Source organism: Scatophagus argus, chromosome 20 (genome assembly GCF_020382885.2).
Source record: "Scatophagus argus isolate fScaArg1 chromosome 20, fScaArg1.pri, whole genome shotgun sequence".
Lineage (NCBI taxonomy): Eukaryota > Metazoa > Chordata > Actinopteri > Scatophagidae > Scatophagus > Scatophagus argus.
In genome coordinates, this window is record NC_058512.1 from 9,759,584 (window position 1) to 9,775,880 (window position 16,297).

At 41.5% G+C, this 16,297-nt stretch overlaps 1 protein-coding gene across 3 annotated transcripts; it reads left to right on the forward strand.

Annotated features, from left to right (window-relative positions):
• The first annotated feature begins 1,370 nt into the window (after positions 1 to 1,370).
• Positions 1,371 to 16,287, forward strand: cabp1b (calcium binding protein 1b). Of its 3 annotated transcripts, XM_046375941.1 has the most exons (8): positions 8,721 to 9,220; positions 12,263 to 12,430; positions 13,414 to 13,444; positions 13,551 to 13,694; positions 13,907 to 14,016; positions 14,381 to 14,455; positions 14,586 to 14,658; positions 15,259 to 16,287. In XM_046375941.1, exons 1-8 carry the CDS (start codon positions 9,170 to 9,172, stop codon positions 15,282 to 15,284), a joined length of 678 nt encoding a protein of 225 aa, XP_046231897.1. In that variant the 5' UTR covers positions 8,721 to 9,169; the 3' UTR covers positions 15,285 to 16,287. The 3 variants fall into 3 exon arrangements, with proteins under 3 accessions (XP_046231895.1, XP_046231897.1, XP_046231896.1); XM_046375939.1 differs by lacking the exons at positions 8,721 to 9,220; positions 12,263 to 12,430 and adding an exon at positions 1,371 to 2,516; XM_046375940.1 differs by lacking the exon at positions 8,721 to 9,220 and having other exon boundaries at positions 11,622 to 12,430.
• Positions 16,288 to 16,297: the final 10 nt, after the last annotated feature.

A 16,297-nucleotide genomic window follows, 5' to 3' on the forward strand; every position in this document is an offset into this window, starting at 1 on the left:
CTTTGAACCAAAATATTAAGATATTCACATTAACTGTGTAACTGTTTGTGAGTGCAGAACAGCAGCTGTGTGTACTGCAGCACTTGTCATAAAAGTTTGTTTGGCCATCTGACCCTGCGGAGTGTTGGAGTGGATGATGTTGGGTTCGGGGGAATAAATACAAAAATAGAAAGTGACATAGTCCCAACAGGAGTACCAAAAAAGGAAACATTTCCCAAATGTTTCATCTTTTCAATTATTTCTGTTTTTTCTCTGTCTTCTTATGTCCATGTTGTTGTTCTTTTAAAAAAAATGTATTTTGTATATTACTGCACACCACATTTTCTTGTTATGTTTTGTTGCTGTTGTTTTATTTTATTTTTTTACTCTCTCAGTCTCTGTGGACATTAAATGGGCCATATTGCACCCTGAGGCTTGTATGTCCCCTGCTGCAGTCCAATGTCTACAGAAGGGGAGGGCAAAATAAAGAGCGGGGGACATATGAGGAGCAACATATAAAGACATTGGTAGGAATTTACACATTTTGCAGGACTCACATGTTTCAAAGTTAAGATCCTAACACCAGGACTTCCATTGATCATCATAAAAACAAAGAAGCGGATGTTGATAGGACAATAAAGCCAATAGTGTAACTGACAGTGTTGCACCTGATAACTACAGAGTAATGGTGACTCAGCATTTGTGGCCCTTGCCAGCCCTTGATGAGATGCACAGAGATTTAAAAGGTAATAGAGGAGTTAAAGTATGTCGATGTTCAAGTGGGGGGAGGGGGCAGTTGGGAGCGATGGAGTGAATTTACTTTGCCTCTCCCTGGAGCAGAGAAGGCAGAGACACAGATGTCAGAGAACAAAAATTCCCCAGAGAAAGGAGGGCAAAATCTGCTCATTTCGCAGCTTCGCACTATGAAAACACAGTTCGTGAGAGCTTGAGAGTCTAATTGGCCTCGTATATTAACATGATTACATACTTTTTGCCCTGCATCCCTGGACATCTGCTGTGAGAATTATGACCCTGGGTGTGCAGATGGGATGAGACTGAAGATTGTCACGCTTTTACTTTCAGTGGGTTTTTTTTTCCTTTTGAACTTTGTTGTTATTATTTTGAGTAACCCACAAATGTTCCATTATGTTCACACTTTGGCACCATTGTCAGACCCAGATTATGCAACCCTGTTTTATTGTATTGTATTGTATCTTCTCTCACAGGCAGAAGTTGGAAAGCTTAAACTGAGTGTGAATTTCATTTGCACAAGTCAGGAGGACATGAAGGAAGATGTGGTAAACAAAGAGAGGACAGTCTGGTATAAATGTCGTAGCAGCCACCTGCTGGGTTGAGTGTGTGTGGGTCTGACCTCATGTGTGCATTGATGCTTGTGATGTACTGAAAGGTGTGTGTTTGAATGTACGTGAAACTGGCTCGTAAGAGAGACGATCAAACTGGAGTTCTGTATAACAAAACAGAAACTCACTCTCAATAGGGACGCTTCTTTATGTGAGAATCTGTACTGACGTGATGTTAATTAACTTTGCGCGTGACACGCGCCAGCGCAACACAGTGGTGTCATTCAAACTTAGTGGAGCCCCCTGTGAAGCGTCAGACTGACCGTCTGGCTGCCATATCAGGCTGCACTTCACATCTATTAGCAAATGCTCAGTCAGGTGGCTGCCACTTCATCGCCGTGGACTCTGACAGCAACGGTCGCGCGTGTGGATGTGGATTAGAGAGCGCGTGGTCCGACTGGCTGATGCTGAACACCTGCACGTGGCGGAGGACTGCCCTCTTTTCCTTTACTCGACCTCCAGCCTCCAGCAGCTCCACAACTTCTCCAGTGAAGCGAGGGAAAGCCGACCATGAGCTCTTCTCTCCCCAAAAGCGAGTCCACCACGTCTCTGCTGAGATCATCCGGGCTCAGTCGCAGGTCCGGGCACGCGAATATCGGTCCACGCGATCACCGCAGCCACCGCACTCGCCATCATCCCACTGGAGCTGGAGGCAGCGATGATGCAGGCTGGACGGAGGACTGCGAGACGAGCGCGCGGAGACCCCTCTGCCAACCAAGACATGCCGACTCTCGAAATTTGGGTGATCACCGCGTGCAGAAAAGCCACTCACACCGGCACGCGAGCGCCTTGGATGACGATTACGCTCAGGAGGACGTTAGACACAGGACGAGTCGGCATCAGAAAGAGCGCAGCAAGTCCACCAGATCCAAACACTCTCATCATCACCACGACTCCTCTCGAGGTGAGCCGCCTCCTGCAGCGCATCACCAGGGCGGCTCCCGGCAGGACAGGAGGACCTCTCCAACTCCATCTTATCCAAAAGAGCCGGACGACGCCGCTTTCTTTTTCGAGCCCAGAGAGAGAGTCATCACCGGGTCATCCTCCAGTCTCAGCTCTGACCCACCTGCGGCCAGCGCACCGGTCCAGCCCGCTGCCAGCCGCTCATCCAAAAGACTGAGCGCAACCGAGTATGACTCTAGTCTTCATCCCATTGTGAAGTCGGTCTTTGGGCAGGTAAGATGGCATGAAGACCAAAATAAACTTTTGGAAAAAGTAGATCCAAAGCACAACGTACAGACAATATAAGTTGTTCTTCTCATCTTTTAGTTCACCAAATTTAAGCATTCGAGCTGAACTTCATAAGCGCAACACAACAGTAGATTTAAATTGCCACAAATCTCAGCCCAGCACTGGGTTTTGTTACATTTGTAACATAATGCAAAGGGTACAATTTAAAGGTGTAAAGTAAATAAATTAGGAGCAGCATCATGTATCAAGAATCCAGACTCAGCGAGTTGGGTGGGAAATGGAACAAATGTAAGCGGTATAGCTTAGTTTCACCAGCTGTAACTGTTCTTTGTCCAATGAAAATGAAAGCCATGTTTTATATTACACAGAGGAATGTTAACTTAAAAACAGAAAACTTGTTCAGGCACAGTGATGTGGAACCTTTTTGCTTTAATACAAATATTAACAGTATTTTTTTACTCAGGTCACATTTATTTCTTATTACTCCCCTCAAAAAAATCATAACACATGGAAAGTTTTGGAAAGTCAATTCAATGTGAGATCCCCTTTCATGGACAGCTGGGGATGCATTTGGAGTCAAAGGTGGGAAAATCAACCAAAAATAACAGAGCTGAGTCCATCGCTGACTGTATAAATCCAGTATCAATATGATAGGACAAACATAATCCAGCCAATCTTTATGCAAACATAATCCCAGTAAAGAGGAAGCCAGGTATATCGGTCTTAATCTCAGCCAATGCAATATTTTGAACAAATTTCATATTTTGCTCCTTTACTGCTAAATTCATTGCAGCACAGATGTTAATTAAAAGTGCACTTTAGCCGCAGATCTGATCAAATCACAGGAGGTGAAGGTTCACATGTGAGATGCAGGTGAAGCTGGAACCCATTAAAGCAACATGAGTGACCCCAATTGAGCGGATTAAAAATGAATGCATGTATTGAGTCCAAATCTGGCTCCTGTATGTATCTGGTATCCATCAGTTTCGTGATGGGGTGGGGGCTACTGGGCTGCAGTCTGTCATGCATCCCAATATGAATACAGCCGCTTTCATTGTGACTGTCACCTGAGCGAGAGCAGGGGGATCAGCTTTCCCGCTGTGTGGAAAACTTTTCAGTGATGAGAGCTTGTCAGTCACAAAGACACACACGCAGGTAAGTAAACCATTTACTGATCCACGCAGAATGATAAAAGCTAAGTATTCACCTCAAAAACTGATAAACTGATACTGTGGTGAGTGAGGGTCAAAGGCAAATCAAGGGTGTATCTCTTCTCCCCTGCATCATCTGTTCACCTACTAATACATCAGTTTTATATGAGGTGCTGCACTTGTCCTGTGTGCAGCTGTGCAGTAGAGCAGGTTCTCTGTTTCCTCCCATCTTTTTCTCCTATTTCACTGAAATCCTTCTCTCTGTGATAAAAAGCTCAAATGGAGACAATTGCCTCCCCAAACGCTAATGTGTTCCAGAAATAACTCTTTTCAATCTAGGCCAGAGTTTCAATCAGTTAGGGGTTCCAATGAGGCAAAATCCATGCAGCGGTGTGCTATATAAAGTCTCTGGAGCTGCTGCTGCAGCTGACATGTGTGGAAATATGTCGGCATACTCATCAAGACTATATCGACCGATAAATTCTGATTTATTTGATTCTGATTTTCCAAGGCATGCAGGCATTGTGTCGCTGTATATTTGAATAGTACTGCTGACAAATTGAACTGCAGTTTTTAGTGATTTTGGATAAGAGGAATATGAACCGATGAAACAAAGAACAGGATTACTCAGTTTAGAAAAGTTTAGCCACTAAGTTTGTCTGTTTTCTCTAATGTTGTCACTGGCACTTTAAGTCATATCAGCTGTCAAGAGTCGAAATAGGTTTCTGAGGGGACGGCGCTCAGTTGTGCACTTCAGCATTTGCGTGAAAGAGAGAGCAGGAAGGAGCGACTGATGTCCGTGTGAGAATGAATTGAAGGAAAAAGATGGACAAATGCACTGAACTGAGACTATAAAAACTACGCATGCAGTTTTTTTGTACCTGCTTGGCATCTTACCCAAGCTGTTTCACTTTAGTGACCACGCAGTCATAATAACATGTCTTTAATGCTCCTTGAATAGACATGGCAGCCAGTGCTGAACAGAACGCAGGGTGAGATATGACACACTACAAAATTCTTTCATTTCGTAATTTTCTTATGCAACATCAAGATCTGCATACAATCCTAACAGGACTCATTCGCTGCCAGTGGAAGAAGCTAAAAATAGCCCAACCCATCAAGACCTGATTATGAGAGACTGGAGGCTGGAGGAGGACACAGTGCTTCTTTTTTCTTTTTGGTCTTGGTAAAAATATACCAATCTTTTGGCAGGCATGGTAGCTGACAGAGAAAATGTGTAAAACCCGAATAAAAGAGCTGGTTTCCAACATGTGCTGGCATGTTTCTGTAAGCCACTTGTTCTTATTTATAAGATGAATCATGATTACCAAAAAGGCTAATGTGGGGGTTAGAGTTAGGGAAATGTGGTTAACCGTTTTAATGTGTTTAGCAGATCGGTGGTCACAGATAGGTTGTGATACAATGATTTTGTAGATAAAGCATTTTGTAAAAACTAATTTATCTAAAGCAGGCATGCACCATAGTAAACGAAAGTCTCACTATTTCTGCACATTCAGACCTTTCCAGGTTACACCAGACACCTTGATCAAGGACAGACTGTAAGCAGTTTTTTCTGTCTCTGCAAAAATTCTGTTTTTCTTTTAGGAGATTCTGAACAATCAGCAAATCCTTCAGTTTTTCTGACCTTCAGTGACCTTGTCCTGCAAACCCTCGCTTTAAATCAGAAGGCTCAGTACAGACTTGCTATTGAAAGACATCTGTTTTCTACTGCTGACAAAATGTTATTGAGGCGATGACAATTTTCTCTTCAAATTGAATTTAGATGAAAGGATATGTGTGTTAACCAGCAGAGGGAGCAAGTACTGTTTGCATTAATAGGTCTGAACTCAAAGTGTGTGTGTGTGATAGAGAGGAAAAGATTAACAGCCCAGTGTGTGTCACATTAGTAAGACAGGATAAGTGAAAGGACAAAGAGAGAAAGTGATGGAAGTGAGGCAATTGGATAAATCGGGGGGAGGACAAAGAATAACATAGGAAGAGAGTGAGTCCGCTCGAGGACCTGATGATTGTTATATAAGACATTCATCAGCTCTCACTTCCCTGCTCTCACTTGACAGCTCTGAAGACAATGTGAGGAAAGGTCTTAAAACACAGATTAGTCCATCACTTCCTCGCCTGGTTTTCCTGTTAGTCAACTCGCACTCGCACACCCACTGACGTTTCCTGTCTTTCCTCCCCTGTTTCTTTGATGGTACAAAAATTTCCCTTCCTCTTCTCCCTCTCCTCTTCTGTCAGGGTCACGCTGACCTTGATGACGCCTGAGAGGGAGTGAAAAGAGGGATGCGTTATAAAAAGCTAAACTGTGTAAAATTAGGGGAAAGAGTTGGCTGCAAATGAGAGGGAAGATCGCAGAAAAAACATATTTACCGCAACATTATGCCTCCAGTGTGTCTAGAGTATAACAGGCTATTTTTAGACACAGATGGATATTTTTGTATCTGTGCTGGTGAAGAAGGAGGTTGAAAAATTCACTCTGTGGTTAAATCTCTTTTTGAAATGAGGATTAGGCAGAGAAATGTAAGAGCATGTGCGCACAACTGCGCACGCTGCAAGTCCACGCGTGTGCGATGATGCTAAATATTCATGAGGACCTGAGGCTGAAAGGGAAAATCAGTGACAGACATTGTGAGACAGGGGAATGAGACAGAGGACAAGGGATAAATGAGTCAGAGGAAAAAACAACAGAGGTTTAATTGACTGAAATGAGACATCTCAATATTGTTTCCCCCCTGCTGACGCACTAGACGTTTAACTAGACTAACGACTGTTTGTGCATGAAATAATACTGAGATACCAGAATAATCTCCATGAATGTTTTAGCTCTTCTGATTTGTCTGAAATAATGAAACTGTGACGTCTCAGCCCAAGCACAAGAAGATGACGCAAGTGTGCATTGTATGTTTTTTCACAGCCGAGACATCTTCTGATGACGACAGAAAATGTAAGCACGGAAAAATCTCATTGTGCCTGTTTTTACCTCTTTGAATTTGCTGTGTGGTTTTCAGAAATTTGACCACGACATGATTACATTTCATTCCAATATGCAAACAAAAGAAAAGACACACTCAGTTATCGCATCAGTTGCTTCCTTCCCCCACATACATCTCTCATTTAACACACTTGATGGAAGTGGATTATATTTGACCTCTCCATGAAAAAGCAAATGCAATTATTTTGCATTGTTTCTGCAATTATTTTTCCTGTCTAGTTAATGCATATAGATGTCTTTGCATTATGTGCATTTTGTCCATTTTAACATAATTTTGTATATTGCTACGAACCCGTGTATGACTGAAAAATGATGAGCTTCTCCGGATATGTCGTCTCTATGTAATGTGGAAGCAGTTATGTAAATGTGTAAAGTGTGTGTGTCTGTGCGATGGAGAAGGATACAGCCAGAGAGAGGGGGGAAATGGATCTCATGCCTGTACACACTGCGGTCTGACATTATGGGAGCTGACGGCTCCTGTGTCTGACGTCTGATGTGTTCTGAAGTTCACAATGAGCCTCCGGTGAGAGGCTGGATGAATCATCCGCAGAACAACACAGAGATATTGAATGAGAGCGAGATGTGAAATGACTTCGGCGTGAATGTGTTTATTAAAATAGCAGAGAATAGACAAGGTCGAACAGGAGAGGGAAATAAAGATGTTCATTAGTTTTGCGATGGCTGCCACAAAAGTTATCTCGGGACTGAATGCTGCTGGTAAAACCCTGAAATGAATGCATTGTGGTTTTTAGTGGAGAAATTGTTTTGTTTTGTCTTATTACTTCACTTGGATGTTTGACCTTCATTGTGCAGAGTGATGTATGTGCAGAGCTTTACCCCATAAGGCTGTTTTCAAGATCATCTGATGGAGAGAGAGAGTTTGCCTGTGCTCATCTTAAACCTTAAAATGAGTATGTACATGCACAGTTTAGATGGCAGCCATGGTTCAATGTGCAACGTTCACATGTGTGATGTGGAAACTGGTAACATCCAACGCACAAACACTAAGAATGGACATTTCTATGAGGTAGGACATATCTTGTATCCAATAGTTAAACTTTTGAAATATAGAATATTTGCATTTCATAGAGTTTTTTAAGAGGAGGAGTAGTAGATGTAATATTAAGAATTTATACCAAGGTAGTTAAATTTTTTTTTATATGTCTTAAAATATGTCTCATTTATATTTAAATAAAAGTAGCAATAATATGTTGTTAAAATGGTCCATTACAAGTAAAAGAATACTTTTAGAATTATTAGTATCATTATTATTATTAATGCATTAATAATAATCCATGCAGACATGGATGCAATATTTTAACGGTCCAACTGAAGCCATACACTTACACATACACAGTCATACACACTACAGTACGTGTGTGATTGGGAGCCTGAGAAAGAGCATTTATGTGCTTGACTGTGTGTGTTTGCTGGTGAGGATTTGCATCCTTGACGGTTCAGAATCCATGTGTCATGTGTTGCACATTTAGCCTTTCAACTGAATCCATGCTCTTCAAGCCTAACATGACTTTTTGATGCACCTGTATATGTGTGTGTGTGTGTGTGTGTGTGCATGTGTGTGGTGGGGGGGGGGGGTAATGGATGCAGGAAGAGTGGGGCAGAGATGTGGGTAAAGTAGGGGGTGAAAAGAGAGAGCATGTTATATTTTTAGCTCTATAGCCTTGCATCCGTGTGTGTTTAATCAAGTGTGTGTATGTATATGTGTGTCTGTGAGTGTGTGTGTCTGTGAGTGTGTGCGTGCGTGCGTGCTCATATTTGGATTAGTGTCTGCAGCGTCTTGCTCAGGGGAAGGTAAAATGCTTGTCCGAACGAACTCCTTCTGTCACATTCACATAGATGGTTTAAAACTGTGGAGGGAGTGAGAATGGGGGAGAGTGGAGGGAAAAAGAGCAAGGGACAAACAGACGGACAGATGAACAGAGGGAAAGAGAGAGCGAGAGAGAGAGAGAGAGAGAGAGAGAGAGAGAGAAAGGGGGGGAGGAGAGACACTGTAGGAGAGAGGATGGAATGAATAAGCAATCTTGCTTTTTCTACTCCTGGCGCTTGCATTTCACTCTGATCACACGCATGCTTCCTCTTCCTTATCTTTGTGTCGCTCCGACCTGTCCTTTGTTCTTGTTTACATATTTCCTCCTTTGTGTCAGTGTCCCTCCCCTCTTACCTTCCAGCGTCCTTGCCTCTAGGTCCTCCCTGTTCAGTCCTTCGTCCTCTCCCTCCTGTCTCCTCTACCTCCTATGATATTGCTGCTCCTTTCCCTGCCTTTTCCCAAATGTCCTCTTATATTAGTCAATGACCCACTGAACCCTCTTTCCCTTTCTAATCACTCCTGTTCTCATGCATGCCTGGAAACATATGCAAACACACATGCATACACGTACTACAAACAGCTACATTAACAAAGACACAGTTAGAGAGAAAACATAAAGCAAGCAGGATTTTTTTTTTTTTATTTTGCAATGGGCAACTCTGTAAAGTCGCTTAAAATTTTCACCAAGAAGGTAAGGTCTGCTCCAAGGTTTTTCACTCTGCTGTGGTCTCCTTGAATCCCTTGACTGTTGGTGCATGTTTGTCTCATGAAGTGTCCCCAGCCTGACCGAAGGCTATTTGACTGGACCTGTACTTACTGAGCCCTGCGTGCTGTCTGACTTCATGTTCATTAACAGGCTGTCTTGAACTGTTTCCCTGTGGTTTGTGTTGCTGGACTACAAGCACAGTGGAGAGTATGTAAAGATAAAGCTCGCGTCTCATGCTGTAGTCTCAGTCAATGTTCGCCAACACGGGAGCTCTTCATTGTTAATTACGACTTTTGTGACTTCCTGTAAAACTCATTCTGCGCATTCTTCACGAATTGTATTGAGCTTAACACAGCGTTAATATGAAATCGTGTGTCTTTTTTTTTTTTTTTTTTTGATATCAGTTCCCTCTGTGTTCATTAGCACATGGTTGCTTTCCATAGAGACCTATGCAGCCTTTTTAGACAGAGGTCAGAGAAGCTGGTTGCTGTTGGTTGCTGCTGCTGCTGGTTCTTGACCTCTTGGCTGAGGTGAAGTTGGCAAATTTGGACCATGACAGCAAACTTTAGAATCAGTCAAGTCACACAGTGATGTCACTTTAAAAGCCACCGGAAGAAGGGACACCTTAGAACCTGCACCTGCGGGAATGCGACCAGTTAGTGGAGATGTTGCAAACAGGTGTGCTGTTTCAACTAAGCCAGATTATTCGATTGTGCCGTGTCCTTTAGACAACAACACAAGTGCACAAATGAGGAACAAGGAAGGAGACATATTCAGATGGCAACCTCCATTTGAACAATAGATCTCTTGCATCTTCTGCCTTCTTTGTATCCGTGTATGCTTGAACAGACTCTCAGCGTAGCAGACAGACATCCACACAAATATATTTTCCTTCATGTCAGCAGCTGCACATCCTTGAGGAAGCACAATATGACAAGCAACTGTTGATGCCATCTGTGTGAAATGGGTTGGAGTGCTGGAGAAGTTCTTTCCTCACTTCAGCTTTCCTCTGACACTGTTTTAAGATATTTCTTTCTTTTTTTTTTTTTGATGGTTATATAACTGCTAGTGTGTGGCTTCATAGTACTTTTCTGGCACGATATACCCACAGACAGCCATGCTCTATGCATCACTTGGTCAGATTACCCAGTGGGCATCCGTTCCTGTGGTGGGGACTGTAGCAATGCATGAACTGGCATTACAACAGACATGTTAACAGATGGAGTGTGAAGGTCATTTCTAGAGCACATGATGCTGTGTGTATTTTAATGTAGTATATATATGCATATCATTTTTCTATAATGTATGTGTGTAGATGTCTTGTGTTTACTGTAAAATCATCTGAAGATGGGAACTAGCTCATGTCAGAGAGATTTAAAGCAGCAGCAGAAACGGTCCCTCGTAATTCACTGTCACAGTGAGTCCACTTGCTTTTTGCTGGATTTTCCTCTCCTGAGATGGATGTTACACTGGAGTAATTGAAGACTTGACCAACATTATCATGTTTCATAAGTAAGAAGAGATGTTACTGATTTAAACCCAGTTCATTTTCATTTTAATAAAATGTGCAGTACATAGTCACAGAGCATTTTCCACCTCTTGTGCTCAACATTTAGCCTCAGATTAGCCTGCTCCTTTCTCTAATTCAGATATTAGTCAGAGCAGCGGCTAGACCTTATTTGACTTTATTTAGAGAAGCTTTTTTTGTCCTCTGGCAGGCAGTGATTGCCCATTTTTAATTAACTTGTGGCTCTCTCTGTAATTGGGATCACTGCTGTGAGGACAACTTTTGCCCCCTGGTTGATTGGCTAATTGGTGATTTTAATTAAATGGCTGGCCGAACTTTAGCCTCATCTTCTGGACGACACAATTATTTTGCGATGTGTCCTGAGAACCTTGTCACAGTAATACAACTAACACCCCCAGCATGAACCCTGTCGATTGTAAATACCTTGTTTACACTATTGCTACCACTAACATATAGACAGCATCATCATTTAAAATCATAAAGCTCTCCAGATAAAAGTTTACTCTTGGATTCTGTTGTTTCTCACCAGTGACGGTATGAGGGAATCATTTCATTTTATTTCATCCTGGGTCTTTTATTTTTCTTGCTATCGGTTAGCCATCATATTGTACTCACTCACATTGCTACAACGAAGCATGATGGGGCAAGAAACAAGAGCAGTCAGATGATCAGTTTCACAGTTTCACTCAGCAGTTTGATTAGATAATCTAAACCATGTCATTTAAAGACAACACCAAAATGTTGCTAATATTCACTCACATCACAGAAAAAGTTCAAAAGGTAAGCGCACCACATATAGTGATTATGTTAAATAAGAGCCAAGAAGTTGGTCTGTAATCACTTTGTAACATACATTTTATCATTTATTATTGATTTTGCACTTTGAGTTCATGTTCTCTTCAAAATAAATTGGGCTAAACTGGGAGGCTTCTTTAAAACTTGTTTATAATCATCTGTCCCCTTGTGTCTCTAGTTCCATTTCTTGTAGTGAGGCTGCTGCAACCATTTCTGATGGGTGAATGTTATCATTACTGATGGAAATAATGATCTAAACTTTGTGATAAACCATAGATATCCTTTAAGACATGAAAATTTGCAGCTTAAGACTGTAAAATATCTATAAGAGCAGGCTGTCAGTGTTGAGTGAGATAAAAAAAGAGGCATTGCATTTTTGCTAGACAGCAAATTCCACCACTGATAACACATGAAATGAAAGCTTGGTAGTGTTGTGTTGTGCAGGATTATGACCTACAGGACAGATTCGTGGATGGCATCAGTTGCTCTTGTCATAATAAATTACAACGTTTTCCCTCTGAGGTGCTTTCCTCCATCATGACTGACCTGACTCCACACCTTTCCATGACTGACAGGCATATGCCTGTCACCTCTTATCCCCTCCATCCCACCTCCTTGTTGACTCCATGCTGCCATGATCTGAGTCACAGTCTCTACCCCTGTCTTTGCCCCTGATCCCATGTCTGGCCCCCCTGCCCTGGATGCTGCTCCAGGACCAGAAGAAGAAGTACAAAGCAGTGCAGTCCTGTGAGGAGGGGGGCTCTGGGGGGGCCTATCTTGAGCCGCTAGTGGCCCTGGCCCAGAACGGAGCCAACATGCACAACGTACTGGGGCCTGCGTGCATCTTTCTACGCAAGGGCTTCGCTGAGAGCCGGCAGGCTGTACGTAAGTCCAGACAATATCATGTGCATGCATGCCAAGAGATTAGCACCCAATACAGTCCACGCTCACCAAGAGAAACGTGTAATAGATGCGTGTATTAATCACCTGTCATTGTAACGTCAGCACTTACAGCATGTAAATAAGCCCAGTGGAACTGAGAAGATGTTTTTTTTGTTTTTTTTTCTTTGTTTAAGAGTGTGAAACCTTTCTTAGTACCTTCTTGATAGCTAGAAATGCAAACGCAAAAAGGGTGTGTGTGACTGTATGCATATTTATGCATGAGGCGGCAACACGCATAAACATGGTGGACATTTGTAGCAGGTTGGAGAATTGTTAAAGCAAGGTTGTGACAATGGCAGAAGTGTACTTTGCATGACGAGTATTTCCAACAGCAACCATATTTCCAACAGTGACAACACAAGTCATGTTGTGTTACTAAAGAGAACAGTGATGTTGAAATCTTCAGAGCAGACTGTTCTGATGACGAGCTCACACGTGGCTGTTTGTAATGTAAGCAGGGGTTGAGGCTGAGTCATTTTCATTCAATGAATTGGAGGAAACGGTTGCATATTTTCCACTGTATCTGAATCCTCACACTACCTATAAAAACACACAAACATACACACCCATGCTGCAGCTACAGTAAATGATTCAGGTTCCTCTTCAGAGACAAACGCTACAAGATTTTCTATTTTATTTAATCTCTGCTATTTTATTTTTTATCCTGATACCTACTGTGTTATTCTATTTTATTTTTTCTAAGAGTGTGCATGTTTTCTTCAGCAAGTGATATCACAGATGAGCTCTTCCTGTTTGGATGGGAGGAAACCTGCAGACTCTTGGCACGCAGTGGTACATGCCTGCAGTTGCCTATTCATTTTTTTTAACAGCATCATATTGTGTGAGGAATGCTGCGTATTGGCATGATTTTAAAATTATCAGCAGTGTTTGGAACCTAACTGTGCACTGTGATCCTTCACAGGACCGAGAATTGAGGCCAGAAGAAATGGATGGTATGTTACACTCCAGGAAAATAAAGAGTGTGAAAATAAAACGAATAAATGTCTCTATATTCTCCAGTATTTTCACATCTCTCTTGCATTCATATCCTCTTCTCAGAGCTGCGTGAGGCATTCAAAGAGTTCGACAAAGACAAAGATGGTTTTATCGGCTGTAAAGACTTGGGTAACTGCATGAGAACAATGGGCTACATGCCAACAGAGATGGAGCTGATTGAACTGAGCCAGCAAATTAACATGAACTGTAAGTAAAACTGTCTCTGTGTGTACATGTCTATGAATTATTTCCTCCATTTTTTTTATTCCTCTGACAAACATTCGGAACGAAATGCTCATGATAAATACTTTTACACTTTTAAAACCCCTGGTTCTTCAGCATCACTAATCATAAGCAAATACAATGATAATAAATCTTTCTATTTTTTATTATATTTGTCTTTTCAATTTGCCCAACAGTGGGAGGACATGTTGACTTTGAGGACTTTGTTGAGCTCATGGGGCCCAAACTTCTGGCTGAAACTGCTGACATGATAGGGGTTAAAGAGCTGAGGGATGCATTCAAGGAGGTGAGGAAAGACATAGGTTAACAAAAAAAAGTAAAGTGAGTGTTACAACACAGTTGCGGATAAACTAAATCCCCAACAGATTGAAATGAAGTTGAAATATCCAGGGTAAAATATTTATGTGCAGAGTTCATCTTAGAGTGTTACCTTTTTGCAAGATATCTTCAGAGGGGATTATGGGAACGGCAACCAGGCTGAAAAAAAGTCACATAAAAGTGATGGAAAACTTGAGGGTGTTCGGGTTTTATTCTGGTAGCAAATAGATGCTGGTTGTGATTCTGGCTGGTTGCGACACAGGCACATATGTAAGAAAAGGGTAAATTCTTTCTCTACTTTATTCATTTGTCTCTTTTTCTTTCATTTTCAGTTTGACACTAATGGTGATGGCCAGATAAGCACAGCAGAGCTTAGAGAAGCAATGAAAAAACTTTTAGGACAACAGGTACTGTCCTCCTCTCTGCTGCCCTCCATCAGTCATGATGCCTGTCTGAATTTTGTCTCTTTACTCCACTTGTGTGACTTGCCTGATTTTGTACCATATTCACACCCTCCTCATAACCTGTCTTTTTCAGGTTGGACACAGAGACCTGGAGGACATCCTTCGAGACATTGACCTGAATGGAGATGGGCACGTAGACTTTGAAGGTGATGAATCCTATGCAGCATGTGACAGACTGTTCACACAGCACAGCACATTTTTAACTGCGTGCAGAACCAGGAAATCGAACCCGCTTACACAATATCTTTCTCTGTTGGTGTGTTTCTATTTTCATCATCCTGTCTCTCTCCAAAACACACACACACACACACACATTTCAAAGTATCAGGAAAGATTCCAATGAGTGTGGCTGATATCCCAATACCATGCTGATAGTGAGGTGAGGGGATGAAGGCACTGGGTCTGCCTGTCAGATTATCTCCATACCAGGAGATTATGGCACCTCACAGATTATCCACTCAGAAAAAGATGCACACATGTTGTCAGGAATGAAAATATCAGAAGGCACTCGTGTTCTCTGTCGCCAAATATTCTTACATCAATATAATTTTACATTTTCCAAAATATGGGCAAAAAAAATATTGTATTTTTGTTACACAAAGTGATTGTAATACATTTGCATTAAAATAAGGGCTCTTTGGATTTTTTTTCTTGACTGAGATGTATGAGCTGTATGAGTTTAAGTGCTCTCCTTAATGAAATGAACAGAAATTAATGTAAATCATGTCCATTACTTTAATTCACAGAATTTGTCCGAATGATGTCTCGGTGAGTTCTTGACAGGGAGACACGTTAAAACTACAACATGGGGGGAAGAGGAGACACACCAACCCAGACTACTGATGGATCTTGAACTTCTGAACTGTCATTGAACAAGAAAACAAAAACATATCAACTTTGCCCTGAAACTGCCATGCTGAAGCACGAAGGCTGACGACTACAGCCAGGAGCAACACTGTTGATTATATGCTGCTGCTGTTTCTTAGAGCATAAACAAAACCAACAGCTGCATTCTGACTTTTACAAAGTATATTTTAAAGAGCATATTTTCCTTTAGTAATGACAACATTTTAATGCTGATGTGGCTGTTGACTCATGGGTGATTGAATAGTAGTGGGAGTAATGTTGCTCAAACAATATACCATGTTAACTGTAGCAATTAAGAAGACATTTTTGACCACAGCAGTATGCCAGCAAACACCCAAACCAATACAGCACATTCTTTTTATAATGCTGATGACTTCTTAAGCACAAATACAATATGGCAATACGGACATACATTTCATGTGATCCTGTCAAAGCTGTGTATTTGTGTTTTGTGCATACTGTCGTTTCTCTCCATTCTATACTGTATATTTATTATGTCATGCCATGGTTGAGGAAAGGCAATATTTGTTCTGTAATTATGTATTATGTAATGTAGCACTGATGCAGTTCTTCTGACTTTAACAACATTATGCCCATCTTACTGTGATACACATGTAATTTTTTGTGTGCATAAGACTCCTTCAACAGCAAAAATTCTCAAAGGAAATCCTTTCTAGGTACAGTGAGTTGCTAATTCCAACTACTATGATAGGCCTTTCTTTAAGTTACATGTATGTTTTACTAATTCTGAATATTATTCTGCATGAATACATTCAGAGTTTGATCATCTGCATCTTAACTCACGTTGGCAGATGATCAACAGAGCATTAAAATTATACATGAAAGAGAAAACATGTTAATGCTTTAATTTTTAATCGCAGATTTAATAAAAGTGTGTGTTTATTGGGGTTTTGTGAG

Coding starts and splice junctions, on each gene's coding strand:
- cabp1b (XM_046375939.1), top strand. CDS start 1,851: ATGAGCTCTTCTCTCCCCAAAAGCGAGTCCACCACGTCTCTGCTGAGA. Junction 13,445..13,550: donor GAGGCCAGAAGAAATGGATG/GTATGTTACACT, acceptor TCCTCTTCTCAG/AGCTGCGTGAGGCATTCAAA. Junction 14,017..14,380: donor TGAGGGATGCATTCAAGGAG/GTGAGGAAAGAC, acceptor TTTCATTTTCAG/TTTGACACTAATGGTGATGG.